Genomic DNA, 18,207 nt, shown 5'->3' with positions numbered 1-18,207 from the left:
GAGATTGACTCTCATTCTTCTAAACTCCTCCTCACCCCTTAATTTTCTACTTCACTTTGTATCAACGGCAAACTTGGTTCCCTCACCTAAGTCATGAATATAGATTGTAAATAGCTGGGGGGCCAGCAATGATCCTTGCGGCACTCCCCTGGTCACACCCTACCATCCTAAGAATAATCCATCTATTCCTACTCTGTTTTCTGTCCGTTCATCAATCCTCAGTCCATGATAGCAGGTTATCCCCAATCCCAAGAGCCCTAATCTTGTGTAAGAATCTTATTAATTGGCTTCTGAAAATCTAAGTATATCAATCCACTGGTTCCCTTTTCTATTCTGCTGGTCACATCCTTAAAAGAACTTTAAGAAATTTGTCAAACACAATTTCCCTGCCGTGAAACAGTGTTGACTCTACCTAATTATGCTGCAATTTTCCAAGTGTGCTGTTACCATGCCCTTAACGATAGCTTCCAGCATTCTAAAGGGAAGCTTTGGATTTACTTTTAAGGGAACCCTAATCTTCTTGCTGCGGCCCAGCTGTATAGTGCTTATAGATAAGCTATATACCATTTGTCTGTCTGTCATCCCTCTATGTTTATTGGCATTTTTGGTCTTGCCATTGCTTTCCATGGTATCTTTTTTGACATTTCCCTGAAACACGAAATTGCAATGGATCTGCAGGTCAGTGTATAAGATTTTAGAAAACAAACTAAACACTTAATCCAGTTTATTTCAGAACAAATTAACTTTTTTTTAAAGAAAAGAAAATCATCTAGTTTCAGATCATTGTTAAAACAAAACCAACGCTTTTTCCACTGAGGGCTCAAACCTATGTATAATGAAACCATAGATCACATAGAAGTCCCAGTAACAGGATTTTACACCACTGTATTAGCTCAGCTGATTGTCTCTGGTGTTTCCTCCAGTGAGAGCCTATAGTTAATTAAAAATAAAAAAACTGTGGATGCTGGAAATCCAAAACAAAAACAGAATTACCTGCAAAAACTCAGCAGGTCTGGCAGCATCGGCAGAGAAGAGTTGACGTTTCGAGTCCTCATGATGACCCTTCAGCAGAACTGAGTAATATTAAGAGAGGGGTGAAATATAAGCTGGTTTAAAGTGGGGGGGGGGGGGGGGCGGCAAGAAGGTGGGGTGGTGATATAGATTTAAAAATAATGGAAATAGGTGGGAAAAGAAAAATCTATATAAATTACTGGGAAAAAAAGGAAGGGGGAAGAAAAGGAAAAGGGGTGGGGATGGAGGAGGGAGCTCAAGGATTAAATTTGTTGAATTCAATATTCAGTCCGGAAGGCTGTAAAGTGCCTAGTCGGAAGATGAGATGTTTTTCCTCCAGTTTGCGTTGGGCTTCACTGGAACAATGCAGCAAGCCAAGGTCGGACATGTGGGCAAGAGAGCAGGGTGGAGTGTTAAAATGGCAAGTGACAGGGAGGTTTGGGTCTTTCTTGAGGACAGACCGCAGGTATTCTGCAAAGCGGTCGCCCAGCTAACATTTGGTCTCTCCAACGTAGAGAAGACCGCATTGGGAACTACGAATGCAGTAGACTAAGTTAGGGGAAATGCAAGTGAAATGCTATTTCACTTGAAAGGAGTGTTTGGGCCCTTGGACGGTGAGGAGAGAGGAAGTGAAGGGGCAGGTCTTGCATCTTTTGCGTGGGCATAGGAAGGTGCCATAGGTGGGGGTTGAGGAGTAGGGTGTGATGGAGGAGTGGACCAGGGTGTCCCGGAGGGAACGATCCCTATGGAATGCCGCCGGGGGGGGTGAAGGGAAGATGTGTTTGGTGATGTCATCATGCTGGAGTTGGAGGAAATGGCGGAGGATGATCCTTTGAATGCGGAGGCTATCACTGCTTGATTGTCCCTACAACCACCACCAACCCCCCCACCCTCACCTTAAACCAGCTTATATTTCACCCCTCTCCTAATATTATTCAGTTCTGCTGAAGAGTCATGAGGACTTGAAACATCAACTCTTTTCTTCTCCGCCGATGCTGCCAGACCTGCTGAGTTTTTCCTGGTAATTCTGTTTTTGTTTTGGATTTCCAGTATCCGCAGTTTTTTGTTTTTATCTCTGTGTTTAATTGACTGCCACTCCTCTTCAAGAAATGCCAACCTTGAAGAAGTACTGCTCCTCTCTCCGACAAGATTTCCGTATCTCTCTTTTGCCTTGTTCACCTTCATTGCTTTTCATTTCTCTCCTGGTGTTTGACAAGGTGTTTACTAAAACCCACTTTCACAGTCATATCTCCTTTCTCAGTGACTGTCTCCGTCTCCGACTTACCCCACGTGGATTGCAACTGAAATTCCATCCCTCTTGTTTCGAACCCACCCAGGATTACAGGTATCTCCGGGACATAAAACTTTTCTCGGACTGCTGTTCCCGTCGCATTCTGAGATCCATACTCAGTGCCATGCGCCACCATATGAACACACTCGACCTCTCCCTCCAGCAGCACCACCGCACCCTTTTTCAAAGCTGCACGTGCCCCCAGTTTCATTTTATTCTTCGTCTCATCCGACGCCTCAACAAGAAACTTTTTCTCTTTCTCTCAAGTGCAAAGGAATGCAAGCTCCAACAACTCATCGACACCAATACCCATCTAGGACCCTCCACCCCTGCCTGTACCTCTGTCCCCACCCCATCCTCCAATCCCAGCCCCGGCCATGTATTCACTATACCCCCTGACCTTCCCCACTCCGATGCTGAACATTCAGTGCTCAGTAAAGGACTTAGTTTCATACCCTTACACCCTCATCTCAATGAATTTTGGGCTCGGCACAATACTGAACTCTTCTTCCGCCGTCTTCATCTCCGTGCTCACTTCTTTGGGCAGGAGTCCTCTCCCCGTACAATGGAGCCTTTTACCCACCGCCAATATTCTCCCTCCACCTGGACCCCTCCCTCTGGATTCTTACCTTCTCTCGATCTTTTCATTGAGAACTGTCGGCGTGACATTAGTCGTCTCAATTTCTCTGCTCCTCTCACCCATTTTAATCTATCTCTCTCTGAACTTACTGCACTCCATTCTCTCAGGTCCAACCCCAATATTGTCATCAAACCCGCTGACAAGGGTGGTGCTGTTGTTGTCTGGTGCATTGACCTCTACCACGTGGAGGCTGAGCGTCAACTCGCAGACACTTCCTCCTACCTCTCCCTGGACCATGACCCCACCACTGACCTTCAAGCCATTGTTTCCAGGACTGTCATTGACCTCATCTCCTCTGGAGATCTTCCTCCCACAGCTTCCAACCTGATAGTCACCAAATTCGACGGCCCGCTTCTACCTCCTACCCAAAATCCACAAACAGAACTATCCCGGCAGACCGATCATGTCAGCCTGTTCCTGCCCCACGGAACTCATTTCTCATTATCTTGACTCCCTTCTCTCTCCCTTGTCCAGTCCCTTCCCACCTACATCTGTGATTTCTCTGACACCTTATGTCACATCAACAATTTCCAGTTCCCTGGCCCCAACTGCTTCCTCTTCACCATGGACGTCCAATCCCTCTACACCTCCATCCCTCACCAGGATGGTCTGAGGGCCCTTAGCTTCTTCCTCGAACAGAGGCCCAAACAATCCCCATCCACCACTACTCTCTTCTGTCTGGCTGAACTTGTTCTCACACTTAACAATTTCTCCTTTAACTCCTCTCACTTCCTCCAAATAAACGGTGTGGCCATGGGTACCCGCATGGGCCCCAGCTATGCCTGTCTCTTTATGGGGTACGTGGAACATTCCTTGTACCAGTCCTACTCCGGCCCCCTCCCACAACTCTTTCTCCGATACATCGATGATTACTTTGGTGCTGCTTCATGCTCTCGTCGGAACTTGGAAAAATTTATTAATTTTGCTTCCAATTTCCACCCCTCCATCATTTTCACATGGTCCATCTCTGACACTTCCCTTCCGTTCCTTGACCTCTCTGTCTCAATTTCTGGTGATAGACTGTCCATCAATATCCATTACAAGCCTACCGACTCCCACAGCTACCTCGACTACAGCTCCTCACACCCCGCTTCCTGTAAGGACTCCATCCCATTCTCTCAGTTCCTTTGCCTCCGTCGCATCTGTTCTGATGATGCTTCCTTCAAAAACAGTTCCTCTGACATGTCCTCCTTCTTCCTTAACCGAGATTTTCCACCCACGGTCGTTGACAGGACCCTCAACCGTGTCCAGCCCATCTCCCGCGCATCCGCCCTCACGCCTTCTCCTCCCTCCCAGAAACATGATAGGGTCCCCCTTGTCCTCACTTATCACCCCACCAGCCTCCGCATTCAAAGGATCATCCTCCGCCATTTCCGCCAACTCCAGCATGATGCCACCACCAAACACATCTTCCCTTCACCCCCTCGGCGGCATTCCATAGGGATCGTTCCCTCTGGGACACCCTCGTCCACTCCTCCATCACCCCCTATTCCTCACCCACCTATGGCACCTCCCCATGCCCATGCAAAAGATGCAAGACCTGCTCCTCTCTCCTCACCGTCCAAGGGCCCAAACACTCCTTTCAAGTGAAACAGCATTTCACTTGCATTTCCCCTAACTTAGTCTACTGCATTCGTAGCTCCCAATGCGGTCTCCTCTACATTGGAGAGACCAAACGTAAACTGGGCGACCGCTTTGCAGAATACCTGCAGTCTGTCCACAAGAATGACCCAAACCTCCCTGTCCCTTGCCATTTTAACACTCCACCCTGCTCTCTTGCCCACATGTTTGTCCTTGGCTTGCTGCATTGTTCCAGTGAAGCCCAACGCAAACTGGAGGAACAGCACCTCATCTTCCAACTAGGCACTTTACAGCCTTCCGGACTGAATATTGAATTCAACAACTTTAGATCTTGAACTCCCTCCTCCATCCCCACCCCATTTCCGTTTCTTCCCTCTTCCTTTTGTTTTTTCCAATAATTTATATAGATTTTTCTTTTCCCACCTATTTCCATTATTTTTAAATCTATACCTTTTATTCCCTGTTAGTCTTTTCACCCCACCCCCAGTAGAGCTGTACCTTGGGTGTCCTGCCATCCATTCTTAATTAGCACATTCATTTAGATAATATCACCACCTTCAACACCTCTTTGTTCTTCTGCCTGTGTCATCTTTTGATTATCTGCTCCTATCATTGCTTGCTTGTCCCTACAACCCCCCCCAACTTCTCTCCTCCTCCTCCCCCCCCCCGCCATGAGGACTCGAAATGTCAACTCTTTTCTTCTCCGCCGATGCTGCCAGACCTGCTGAGTTTTTCCAGGTAATTCTGTTTTTGTCTACAGTTAATTGTTCTACACTTTGTAAAAATTGTGTTTTCCAATAAATCAGTATTTTTTCAGTCCATTATTTGTTTCCTTGAATTTGTGACTTTTAACAATATTCTCTAAGTTTAATGTTGTTCTGGGGGCTCAAAGTTCATCCCACTAATTTTCCACTACAAATGAAATCTGAAAAAGGTAAATTGGTAATGAAAGATAACATTCATCATGCTTACATATATTCCATAAAACAAGAAAGCATTTAAAAATGTATATTCAGTTAAACATCCTTTCAGTTCAAGAGGAACATTATGTAGATTTTTCTTGAACTATAGATTTAGATTATTGTAACTACGCTTATGAGAAATAGAATTAGAATGTGCCAACATATCTACCAAAATTCTAGGTGGCATGGACTCATTTTGTTCAAGTAAGATTAGGCTAACACAAATCTGGGCATATTTCCCATTATCAAACTCAGTAAAAACATAAATGCGCAATAAAACTACTGTTTAAATAAGCACACAGAGAGAAATGAAGGTTGCACAAACTAAGACAAAATAAAATTGTAAATTCTCCATCCATCAAGGTACAGGGCATAGTGACAACTCAACTATATCTTGCCTTTGCATTATGCTCCGAATGTTGTATTTTTATTTTCCTCCAAAACAGGGTGTATTAAAAAGATAAATTGCTCCCTGGAGTTGCTCACCTTTCTGCCAAAGATTACAAATTAGTAAGATGCTGTCATAGCCCAATACTGCATCAAAAGTGACCAAGACATAAGACTAGCATAATGAACAAATCATACTGCTTTCTCATAAATAAAACTAAACATGATTTTATACTGAAAATTGTGGTTCTTCTATGAGCATATCAGTTAGAAAGACAGAAAAATGACAGAACATAAAAATAACTGCAGAGCATGTAGCTGTAGTTGCATGCTACAAATTATATTATATACTACATTTCGCAGCTTTAATAATATAAATAAACATATTTATTTTTCCTGAATCTGCATAATAATTATAAACTTCGGATACTTGTATTGCAATATAAGCATAAATTTATGCATCAGACAGGAGCTTTATGCAATGTTATTCTGGAGGATTAGAAACTCTCCCTTTCCTCCTCCCCTCCCCCAACACACGCTTACACACACTCAGACCTTGATGATAGCCTTTTTGTTAAAATCAGAAAATGTTGGCATGTGCAAGGTTGAGTGATCGCAATTGTACCTGTGAATTGTTTCACTTTGTAATCCAGGCATCCCCTTTTCCAATCCCTTCTATAATACGATCACCAAAGCAGAATGCTTTGAAGAAAGCTTATCGGCCTAAAATGAATAGTCAATAAGCAATTAGTACAAGGCCCTCATCCTATTTGAAAAGATCATTACAGTCCCAGGAGGCCAGCAGTGAAGCAGGTTTCCTTGACGTTTAAAGGGAACTTTCAGTTGTAGTATCGCAGACCATCATGGAACTGGAAGAAAGATACATCCACATCTTTTGCAGAATGAGAAAAAAATTGGCTTATCCTCATTTTTTTCACATTGGGGTAAGGTGTGGTGAAGCAACTCAAACATTTAGAACAGACAAATGATATTCAATATCGATCTGAAAGTTAAATGATGGGCCTAAGACAAATTTTAAAATATAAAATTTGAGCAGAACACAGGAAGTTTTCATCATTTTCATAAGTTAATCACTTCTGTGAAAAATAACTTTAAAAGAGGCTCAATAAATAGATGGACAATACAAGCCAGGATGGTAGGTTTGCTCTTTGACATGTACTTAGTCTGCTAAATAACAGGGATGATGTAATTGGCCTCAGATCCCTGTGATAGAGAGGGGAGAAAGCAGCCAGAGCTCCTGCCCTCAAGTGCTGTTCAGCAACACCCACTGAAAGTGTGCATCATAGCCACTCAGCAAGAAAAGGTTAGGGCTTTGATGTGCTATCCCTATAGTTGAACAGTCAAATAACACACAGTGTCATTAATCACAAATGAACAATTCCCACTTGAACCCAATAATGGAAGGCAATCACATGGAACCATGCACAGCAAGGAATCGGGCCCTTTTGAAGAGGAGAGGTGTTACCTGCCATATCTGCTCCTCGCTTAGCGATGTCAGGCGGTCACTCTTTAGAACTTCTCGCAGCAGCCGGTAAGGAAGTGCCATGACCTTCTCAGGGTGGTTCTTCAGCAGTTCAGAAAGATGTTTGACGAGGAAATTAACCACTGCTTCTTCCAGCAGTGTAAGATTAAATAGGTCAGCAAGTTTGTATAAATCCAGGTAATTGAAACTAGTCAGTTCCTAAGACAACAAAAAGGGCACTGAAAATGGCATTCCTGTCAATATACATATATACATTTACATATATAAAATTACATACATGTCCCATGCAGTCTATAAGCAATTTCATTATAATCTATATCATCTCATTAACCTAAAGCACTGCAGTAATAATAGTACGTGGTTAATAGCCTTTGTGTATGTCATAACATAGAGTGGTGAGTAAGTCTTCAAAAGGCAACTAACCCAATCAAATTTCAGAAGAGGCAGAGAAATGAAATAGTCTGTGGAATGTAGTCAGTCTTGCTTAAATCTAACTGCAGAGGAGCATTGGAAGAAACCTCGAAGGAAGTCACCTGTCTACTCATGTAAATGAGTGTCTTAAAGGCAACAGATGTTTTTGAAAATGGAATAAAAATGAATCAAAACAGCAGGCATTAGAATAGTTCAAGGTTGTAAACTAATTTGAAAGACTTAGATTCTCTTTCCCCCAAGAGGGAGAGCAAATTTTGGTCCATATATTGAGAGCAACACTTCGTCATTTGAAATAAAAAGGCTATTTAATTTCACAGTCAGCTTTATGATCTTTATGAGCTCATCTGCTACCTTAATGTCAAGTTATATATAAAGCTGCAACTTACATCCATTAAAAACTGGAATGAGGCACCTCATCTAATTTCACCAAAGTGTCATAGGGTAATCAGGAAGCCAAGACCGTCAACAGGACCATCAATAGAAAGGACTTTAAGTTTAAATCCAGTCTGGTACCCAGTCCAACAATTATTTTTAAACATTATCTGAACATTATCCCAATAATAAATTATAATCTATTTTGCCAATCCAATGTATCCATTGTTCAAAATTTATTTTATATATTGGATATACGAGGATATTGGAGGATAGGTCATCCTGGGCTCTTTGTTTGCAACTCAGTTTCAAAACAGCAAAAATTAAAATCCAATGCTATGTTGCCTGTTTCCTCTTGAACATGGATAGATTGCTCAAAAACGAGTGACTGAGCAGAATACACCAGAAAAAGCAAACATTGCTCTCAAAATAAAGAATTATAATTTTTGCAAAGTAATTGATATGTACATTGTAAATTCAATGAAACCTTTCCAAGTTTCTTATAAATGTGTTCAACACAATCTCCTATACAACCTCTCAAGTCTGAAAAGTATTGACCATTTGATTTTACGTCAGTTTCAGTAACAAAAGCCAGTTCTAAATCAGTTTATTTGCAATGCACCTTAACTAAGATTACACCAGAAAATAACTGTAGAGGACATTATCCTTAAGTTTACTGCATTTGGTTTGAAAATAAATTTTAAAAATTAAATTACATTCACTCCATTTCCCAGTTATTTTCCTCCACATAGATATACCCAGATATTTTAATTTGCACCTATATATCTTGTGAGATGCTGTTTTCTTACAATGTGTCCAGCAAAATAAGAATGGAGTGGTCAAATGAAAATAGTATCTGGCAGTAAAAGGAATGGTCCCCTAATCTGTCCAAAAATGCACCCAGATAAGAAGATCCTGAGCAGGAATCAGAACCAGGTAATTACAGATTACAAAGTTGCTGAATGATGAACGTCAGGTAGATATTGGCCAGGATTTTTCCTATGGCGGGCGGGCTGGGCTGGAGTGGGCAAGGGCGGGCACGGAGCCGATCGTGCACACAAAAGAGTGCAGCAATCTCCCTGAGGCACGGAACTGCCTTGGGGAGATTGAATGGATAATAAAACAGTTTATAAATTATGGAAAAATTTATTTAAACATGTCCCCTATATGACGGTGTCAGATGAGTTGGGACATGTTTGTAAAGGAGGAAAATGTATTTATTTATTTCATAAAAGCTTCAGGAAACCTCATTCCACCCGTGGATGAGGTTTCCTGAAAAACATGAAGGCTGTTTGGGCTTTTCGCCTGCCCACCAACCTTAAGGTTGGACAGGCAGCATTCTTGACTACTTTAATTAATTTCTTAAAGGCCTTAATAGGCTGTTGACATTTTGGTGGGCGCACAGCAGACTCCGGCGTGTGCCCGCCAAACGAAATATTGCGATGGTGCACGATGACGTCAGGATGCACGCCTGACGCCATTGTGTGTCATTTTACGTGTCAGCGTGTCGGGCTCACCCCTGCATGCCAACAGGAAAATTCAGGCCATTGTGCTTTTTTAAGTGTCCAAAAATCTTCTTATTAAGTGCTGCACAAAAGGTTACTAAGTAATATTGAGGTTTGTGAAATTAGCAAGCGGATCTTAGGTTGCACAGCAAATTGATTCTGTTGGCATAGACAGAAGGTGGCTATTAGCGCTTGCAGCTCCAGAAGGGTTCTAGTCACTCATGGAGTCTTGCAGAGATCTATGTTAGGTTTGTTGCTTTTTATTATATTCCTTCACAATCTGGATGAAGGCACTCAGGGGAAGGTTTACAAGTTTGCTGTGACACAAAGATATGTACCTGAATTAGGAATTTAGATAACATAAACAGTCTGCGGGCAAACCTACACGCATTGGGGGAAATGGGTTCATAATTGGCAGATGTTTTCCATGTAAACAAGTAAAAGTTGATACATTTGGAGGGAGCAGTTCAAAGTGACTACATCATGTAGGGTTGCAGGGTCAAGGCTGCTGGATGTTGCAATTCATTAAATGTTATGACCAATGTCACAACATTTTGTTGCAAAAGCAAAAAGGGTGTTAGGGAATACAGGTCTGACAATTAAATAGAAAAATATAATTACAATCCTTTCCTAGTACAAAGCTTCATTCTGGCCACATCTACCATACTGCTTAAAGTTTTGATCCTTCACTTGGTGAGAGTTATTGAGACTCTGGACAAAGCTCGGAGGATCACTTGACTGATGCTCAGGTTAAGGGTCCTGGGTTATCAATGTAGACTTAGAGATTTGGAGCTTTTTATTCTGGGAAACCAAATACTTCAAGTGAAGTATGAAGTGAAGTCATTAAAATAAAGAAGGAATTGGATTCTCTCCGTTGCATGAGTGTAAGTTTAAAAAAATCAGCCCCCTTACAATCCCAGCATTCGTTAACTGCCCATTTTTAAAAGACATAAAGTGTTCCCCTACAATCTACATGGAGATGAAAGAAGTTCTGAAAACTTGAAATCACCAATTTTGTTCCCTTCCTTTTCCTTTTTGTGTTCTGTGCCCGGAGGCAGGTCCAACCCACAGTGCCACGATCTCCACCAAGGCAAGGAGGCAGATTCCAAATCCACCCCAGGTGGAACAGGGATTGAACTCTGTGCTGTTAGCATCAATCCGATGCACACTGCCACCCTGCCGACTGGGCCAACCGCAATCCCCCTGTAGCTCAAAAGGGAGTTGGAGCTGCGGTGGCCACATACACTGACACTTCTACATGCATGTTGTAGTCTGGAGCAATGGATAGTGTTGACAGAGGCTCCAGTTTCTTTCCATCACATGGCTGACCAAGAATCTCTCCCACCCTTACCACCATACCTGCCACTGACATATGTTGGAAGGATTTACAAGTTGATATTCAACCTGTTTGGCCATGTTATGAATGCACCTTGCTTGCTCAACAAGTCCTGGAGTGGGACTTGAACCTGGAGCTTCTGACTCAGAGACAGGGACAGTATCACAGCGGTACAAGTCCTCCCATATTCCCTTAGAGATTCTTAGTTTGATGTCGAGTTCAAGTAAAGAATTCTTTGAAGGGAAAGTAGAATAAACTGCACTGATAAGGAAGATGTATAAGAATATTTCTTAAATACAGCTGGGAGGTGTTTGATGCTTTTGCCTCAAGAAGGGTGATCAAAGCTTGGGCTTCTTTCAGCGAGGACGAAGTTTCATCTAATCTGAGAATAAAGAACCAGCTTCTTTCTTTGGGAAAATTTTTTAAAATTTGGACATTCTACAGTAAACTAGCATTAAATACTTGTGTCAAACAAGATGACAAAGCATAGATTTATTTATTTATTTCTTCGTTCACGGGATGCGAGTGTCATTGGCTAGGCCAGCATGTATTGCCCATCCCCAATTGCCCTTGAGAAGGTGGTACCACTGCAGTCCATGTGATGTAGGTACAGCCATAGTGCTGACCTACTGGCTATCTAACCCTTTGTCAGTGATGTTAATAGCTACCTAAAAGCTGAAGATTTGCAGTCATAATAATCCTCTCACATACTGAATTTTTACCTAACACTTAAAGGATAAGTCTTGCACTTTATCCCTTAAGACATCATGATAATGTGCGAAATAGGCCCAACAACTGCTCAACCCAGCCTGCAAGGTACTGCCTGAATGCAACTTATTAGTTCAAGCATCCATCCTTCAAAGTATTGCCTCTCTCTCTCGAAAGAAGACAAGATGATAAACCCAATCCACCTGAGTTAAATAAAATTAAATGTTCTTATTTGAAGCATGTGGTAAGCAGAAAAGACAGCCAGATGCTGAAAGTTTCTTGGTTAGGTGAAACACGACCTTAATAATGAGAACTATGAAGCACTCATCAACAATCCTGCTAAATACTAAAACGGTCAAATGGCAACTCTGGGGTTTAGATCTTGACTGATGGGATTTTGTTTTTGAAACAACCAAGGACTTCTAAAGTAGAATAAGACATCTCATTACATAATTTCTACTCAGTGTGTAGTCTAATGCATTCTAACAAGCTCATCCCCCAGATCTAGGGAGAGCACTGAATGGATTTGATATCTTGTCCAAAAAGTCACATAGTAAGAACCAATCTCTATTGAGGTTAGAAAAGTATATAGTGTGTGCTAAAACAAAAACAAAATTACCTGGAAAAACTCAGCAGGTCTGGCAGCATCGGCGGAGAAGAAAAGAGTTGACGTTTCGAGTCCTCATGACCCTTCGACAGAACTTGAGTTCGAGTCCAAGAAAGAGTTGAAATATAAGCTGGTTTAAGGTGGGTGTGTGGGGGGCGGAGAGGATATTATAGTGTGTGCTATTTGGAAAACACAAGAGGTGGCAACCCCCTGCACTGAGTAGAAAGTATTACTGAGATATCCTTTTGTACTTTAGAAGTCCTTGGTTGTTTCAAAAACAAAATCACATCAGTCAAGATCAAAACTCCCATAGTTGCCATTTGACTGTTTTAGTGTTTAGCAGGATTGTTGATGAGTGCTTCATAGTTCTCATTATTAAGGTCATGTTTCACCTAACCAAGAAACTTTCAGCATCTGTAATGTATGGACTTCATACCTCATCCTCAGGTAATGGTATTCATGCCAAATTCCTAAAAGCTTGAGGTGGAATTGGCAATGATCTTGGAGAATCACACCAGGAACCATTGACTTGCATTGGAATTGTCCCTCTGAAGCAGAAGAATAGAATTCTGGGAAAGAAATGCAGTGTTGAGAGCACAATTGTGCTTCATGGAGTACTTGGAAATTGCTAGGCAATGTTGTTATCTCACTGGCTGTGAAGCTAGTTCCCCTCAAGTTGTTGTGGCACATATATTAGTAGTTTGATGGTCCATGGAATAGTTAGAAAGGAACAAGCTGGATTCTGCTTTCCTAAGTAACATTTAGGGCATGGTGTGACTTAATCAAAAAAAAACTACGGGGAAAACCCATAGATATTACTTTATGTGATTTTTCTAAGGTTCTGGATTAGGGAGGATGGGAAATTGACTCAGCAGCAGCTCTTTAAACTCCCCAAAACCATAGTCACTTCCTGGGTTTTCTACTCCCCAGTCACACATACCTTTGGCTACTAGACAGGTTATTTGATGGGATAGCAATAGCTTTTTGGTTAAGAACCTGATAGTAGTGGGAATTTATTTCTACATCTGTCACTGTATATGAATATTATTAAAGGTGTTGACAGTCATTTTCTTCCATTGGTTTTTCACCAGGCCTAAAAATAGTCAAAATAAAAATTCCTGCAACATGCAATTTTAGTATAAAGTAATGCAACAAAAATATAAATTTATAATAGCGTGGCCTCAGTAATGTACGGTTCCTTATTATAACATTATCTTTGCATGCCTCACAAAGATAGCCTTACAGGCAGTGCAGTGCAGCACAGTAACATTTGAGGGAATTTATACAAGTCTAACTTCACTACTTTGAATTTTTCAGCAGTGAGCATTTAATCACAGCTTTGGCCCAGTATTCTTCTGACCAAACTGGTCCACTTTGTCTTAGCTAGGTTGTTTGATTGATTTTGTTCTATATGTTTCTATATTGAATAGGTTTCCTGGCATTTTCCTGAACTTAAGTATGTGCCATCTGCTCCATGGATATTAATCACTTTCGCTTAATGCACCTCAGAATTTATCATACAATCCATTCCTTATCTTTGGGACCATGAAGTATCACAACACAAAACAGTGAAAACAATGGTCAAAAATTTCTTAACTATAATAAGCCAGGAGGAGAAATATTTAACTGCGCAGCGCTCTTTTAGCAGCAGGAGAGTGTTACTGGACAATTATATGCCATTTTTCCCCTCTGGAGAACAGCCTTCAGGTTTGGCTCGTTGCTATTTCAACTGCTCATGTTGCAGTGATCAGAGCACTGGGCTGTGCTTATTAGTTTCATGAACCTATTAAAGAATTACTTTTGTCATTCCATTAAGCTGGTACAGAGTTTTAAGCAAATTATTCAGACAGTGCTGGTGGTATTTTATCACTGATTTTAGGTACAGGCAACATAACTTTAAGATAGGCAATAATATGATTATATTGAAAACATGTATATTTAACACTACTTTAGAAACAAAATATGGATGTAATTGAACAGAATAGTGTGAAACACAATAAAACAAAGTCTGATAACTAATACAGAAATAGATGGGTAAAAAGAGTGGAGCGCAATACGGAACTGGTAAAGATGTGGCTTCTGTCTATCCTTTGTGTTCTGTCTTAAGACAGGTCCTAATTTAAGTCTCACACAAGGTTTGCAAACCTCCTACTAGGAAGGAGCAGCTGAAAAGGATTCCTATTGCTTTCCTCACAATTTTTATCCTCAGAGTATCTTCTACTAAGTAGGCTGCAACCAAGGCTAAAGAGCTCCAGATTTACCCTTGACAATGGAACAGGTGCACAGGGACATCTGCACCTAACAGACATGAATTCCACCACCCACCCTCACCCCATCCCAGGTGTCAAACCAGTATTTAACAGACATATTATAGTCTTGTGAAATTGATATCCCTTCTGTCACAATGCATCAGCTATATATATCATCTACAGTACAATCAAAGAAGAAAAAGATTGAATTAATTTCCATTTTTTCCCTTCCCAATATGAACTCTCTTGTTAGCTATATATTTTTACACTAATGGAAACTCTGGTATTTTCCTAAGGATATGGTGCCTCTCTTTCCTATATCTGTGGTGTTTGCATTGTTTTTATTGTATATCTGTCTTTCAAAGTTATCTTTATATGGCACATCTATTTTTGTGTTGTCTTTCTTGTCTCTGTCTTTATGCTGTTTTTTCTTTTTCTTCTTCTTTTATTTTGGGCCAGAGGTGACGTGTTATATGACAGGGACCAGACTAGTTGAGGGTGCAGAATTCCAGTGATGAGCATAGCACCAGCAAGATGCAATAACACTTTAGGTACAAGCTGTCTCAACTATATCTACCTGCTCAATAAGATTATTTTGCATTGTTTTCCTCCATATTGCTTGTGGTTCACCTCCTGTAGTCATTCCTTTCATCTAATGTGGTCCCATACTAACGCATCTGCCTCTGATGTCCCAATTCGTAGGTGTCCCAGTAGCTGGTGCTCTCATAAGCTTTCTCCTATGTTTCCTGCTTACCTTAAACTCCACTTATGGCGTCTGTGCCTTAATTCTTGGCTCCATGGTCAACAATGCATAAAAATTAAGCTGCCCCCATATACCAAGATCTATACAGGCTTAACTGCACCATTGGGTTGGGGAAGGTGATATTTGGGTGGGGAGGAGGACATATTGAGGAGAGTGAAAATCAGCGGAAGAATGGAAAAGGAAATGAAAGTGCTTTCAGTGGATGGCCTACGAAATCAGCAGGAAGTTTGTTGGTAGCGAGAGGGCAGACAGATCAGCATCGGAAGTGGTCTAGGGTGAATAAGCTTAGCTAAGCAGCAAAAAAAGGTAGTTAAAACCTATGAATGGGGTTAGCATATATTTTCTTCTTGGAAACTAGGGCTAAATTTATGCATTTACAGTTTGTCCTGAGTTGATAACAAAGCTGAAGGATGTGGGAGACACAAATGGCATCTATGGGTCAGGTGCCAGTAATTATAGTGTGACAGCCAAATGTTGCCATTGGATTTTACAAGCGTAAAATTTTACATGTTGAAATAGGAGTTTACCATTATAAATGCTGACATGAAGAACATCACCCAGAACTCGTGACACAAGACGTAAGGTTAATGTTGACAGGAAAATGCACACTCGGTGCAAGTCTGTAATATTGTTATAGGCATTTAAAAGAGAAAAGCAATACCAATGCAAACAGTCTTCAATGATTTAATTGCAAATCCAGTGCCCTTTGCACCTGAGTTTATGACATCGTCTCCATGTTGAAAAGATTCTCTCATAATCACTTTTGGATAGTCATCATTTTTGACAGCTAATTGCAATATTGAATTATATTCTTGAACACTATACAGTAACAGGTTATTTAAACAAGTTAAAACAAGAAATGCCTAGAGGTGTATTTTTTGGCTGTTAGGGCACTTCAGTAATTTGTGAAGCAATAAGTGGCGAGTGGTGGAGATGGTGCCTGCTTTCGCTGTCCAGTCGGAGATTTGTCAAATTGTAACAAGACAAGCTCATCACAAAACAGATCCGACGTTCATGACAAGTATGGAAATGCTATCCTTTTGGGAGGATTAGCATTCTGTGTTACACTCTGGAGTTATGTTGCAACACAGACTGGGCTCACATGGAATTGTCTCCTATTGGGAAGATCATCCCATAAAAGTGGAGGGAAGACTAGAGGAATGGACCAAGTGTTTGCAAGAAATTGAGTACAGATAGGCTGGATTGCAAATTTGCTTCGAGGCTCAAGGCTTCTGCTGTACTGATTACCTCTGTATATTGGGTCTCATAGTAAATCAATAAATTATTGAAACATTAAAAAAAAGTGGGCTTTTTGTCAACCGTGAACATTGCACATTTCAAAATACTGCATTTTAACTGGCTGCTAGAAGTAACCTAAGGCTGTCAATCACTTCCCAACTTAAACACCTAAATAAACAGGGAACCAAGCACTTGACCCCTGTAAGTCAGCATTCAAGAGATATGGTAGTGCTCGAAAGAAGAATTGCCTCTTGGTGATTTTCAAAGACCCAGAAAACTAGTAATGATTAGTGCCATTTTCTTAGTTGCAATTCTAATTGGTTCCTTTAAGTTTATTTCCAGTATCAAACAGATGAAAGGCATTTCTCCTTTCTGGAGAAATTTCCATATTCCTCACTCTTCTGATACACCAAAATACAATATGTAAAACATATACAATCTGGAATGAGGCTTTTTCCACATTACCTTTCACCCCTTCATTCTACTTGTTCAAGAATGTTATTGCTGTAGCTAGTGACACATTTTAATGACTGAAAATGGTAACCTTGCCACCATTTATCATTCATTATTATTGACTAATGGTGAGATGACTATGAGACACTCAATTTCTATCTCCAACAGATAGTTAAAACTTGGACTGTCTGGAAAATGTAAGTAATGACGTACTTCTTAATTTATCAAATAACTTCTCCTCCTCTCCCCACCCCCCCCCCGCCCCCCACCAACCAGTCAATGTTTCCTTTCTCCCCCTTTATTCAGCTATCTCCCTGCAGAACTTGCTAATTCTGAAACTCCTTTTAATTCTCTTGCTTTCTAGCAAGAGCACACCCTGGAGCAAGTTAAAGAGCTCCAAAGCTTCTAACTGCAAAACAAAATAACAAATACTGTATATCCAAACAGACACGTGTCTTTTTATCACCTATGAATTAGGTCATCTCGGGCAATCTAGGATGTAAGATATGCACACAACGTACTGTCAACAATTACACTGAAACACATTACTGCATCACTTTGTTTTTAATGTTATATGACAAAAGAATGACCAACATACGTATTACAACAAAATAATTTCATGATTGTAAAATAAAATTATTAGAAAATATCAATTGTGACCCATAATCAGAACATGTATGGTCATTTCTAGCCCTTGGAATATTGCCTAATTCTATCTAATTTTGAAACAATCAATTCATCTATTACACTGTAAAGAAAGGGATTACTATTTGTGTGGAACCCTGATGAGTTCAATCAAGATTTCAAACCTTAGGAAAAGATCTATTATATAGACTTAAATCTTGTCAAAAAAGGTTATATGCCTTTCAAGTTATTAGTTAAATTACTGTTATATATTGGCATTTTTTTGGCTTCATCTAGCAAGCAAGTTTATGTTGAATAAATACACATCCATATTTAAAATTTAAAATGAGGCCTGATGCTGCTCTTCTCCTTTTTGGAGAGTGAATAAAGTTTCTGTTGAGGCACAGGATAGATCGTGCAACCAAAGCAATTAACAGAAATGTTTCATGTTCATTATCCTGAACTTGCTATCAGAAACCTGCCTAGCTATTAGGGTTAGTGAAGATAAACTCGAGGCCATAAACAGTTAAGACTCACTTTAAG

The 18,207-nt window shown here is 40.7% G+C and overlaps 1 protein-coding gene across 7 annotated transcripts in view; it reads right to left on the bottom strand.

Moving 5' to 3' along the window:
* klhl32 (kelch-like family member 32) overlaps positions 1 to 18,207 on the bottom strand; it is a 263,410-nt gene that overhangs the window by 122,611 nt on the left and 122,592 nt on the right. For 5 of the 7 annotated variants that reach the window (XM_041188385.1, XM_041188391.1, XM_041188387.1 and 2 more), the window contains one exon: positions 7,359 to 7,574. The exons of the other annotated variants lie outside the window; for them this stretch is intronic. In XM_041188385.1, coding sequence (XP_041044319.1) covers positions 7,359 to 7,574 — 216 coding nt within the window. The remainder of the gene's footprint in view (positions 1 to 7,358; positions 7,575 to 18,207) is intronic. 7 annotated transcript variants of the gene reach the window in all.

Source organism: Carcharodon carcharias, chromosome 5 (genome assembly GCF_017639515.1).
Source record: "Carcharodon carcharias isolate sCarCar2 chromosome 5, sCarCar2.pri, whole genome shotgun sequence".
Taxonomy (NCBI): Eukaryota; Metazoa; Chordata; class Chondrichthyes; order Lamniformes; family Lamnidae; genus Carcharodon; species Carcharodon carcharias.
This window is presented reverse-complemented; position numbering and strand designations above follow the sequence as displayed.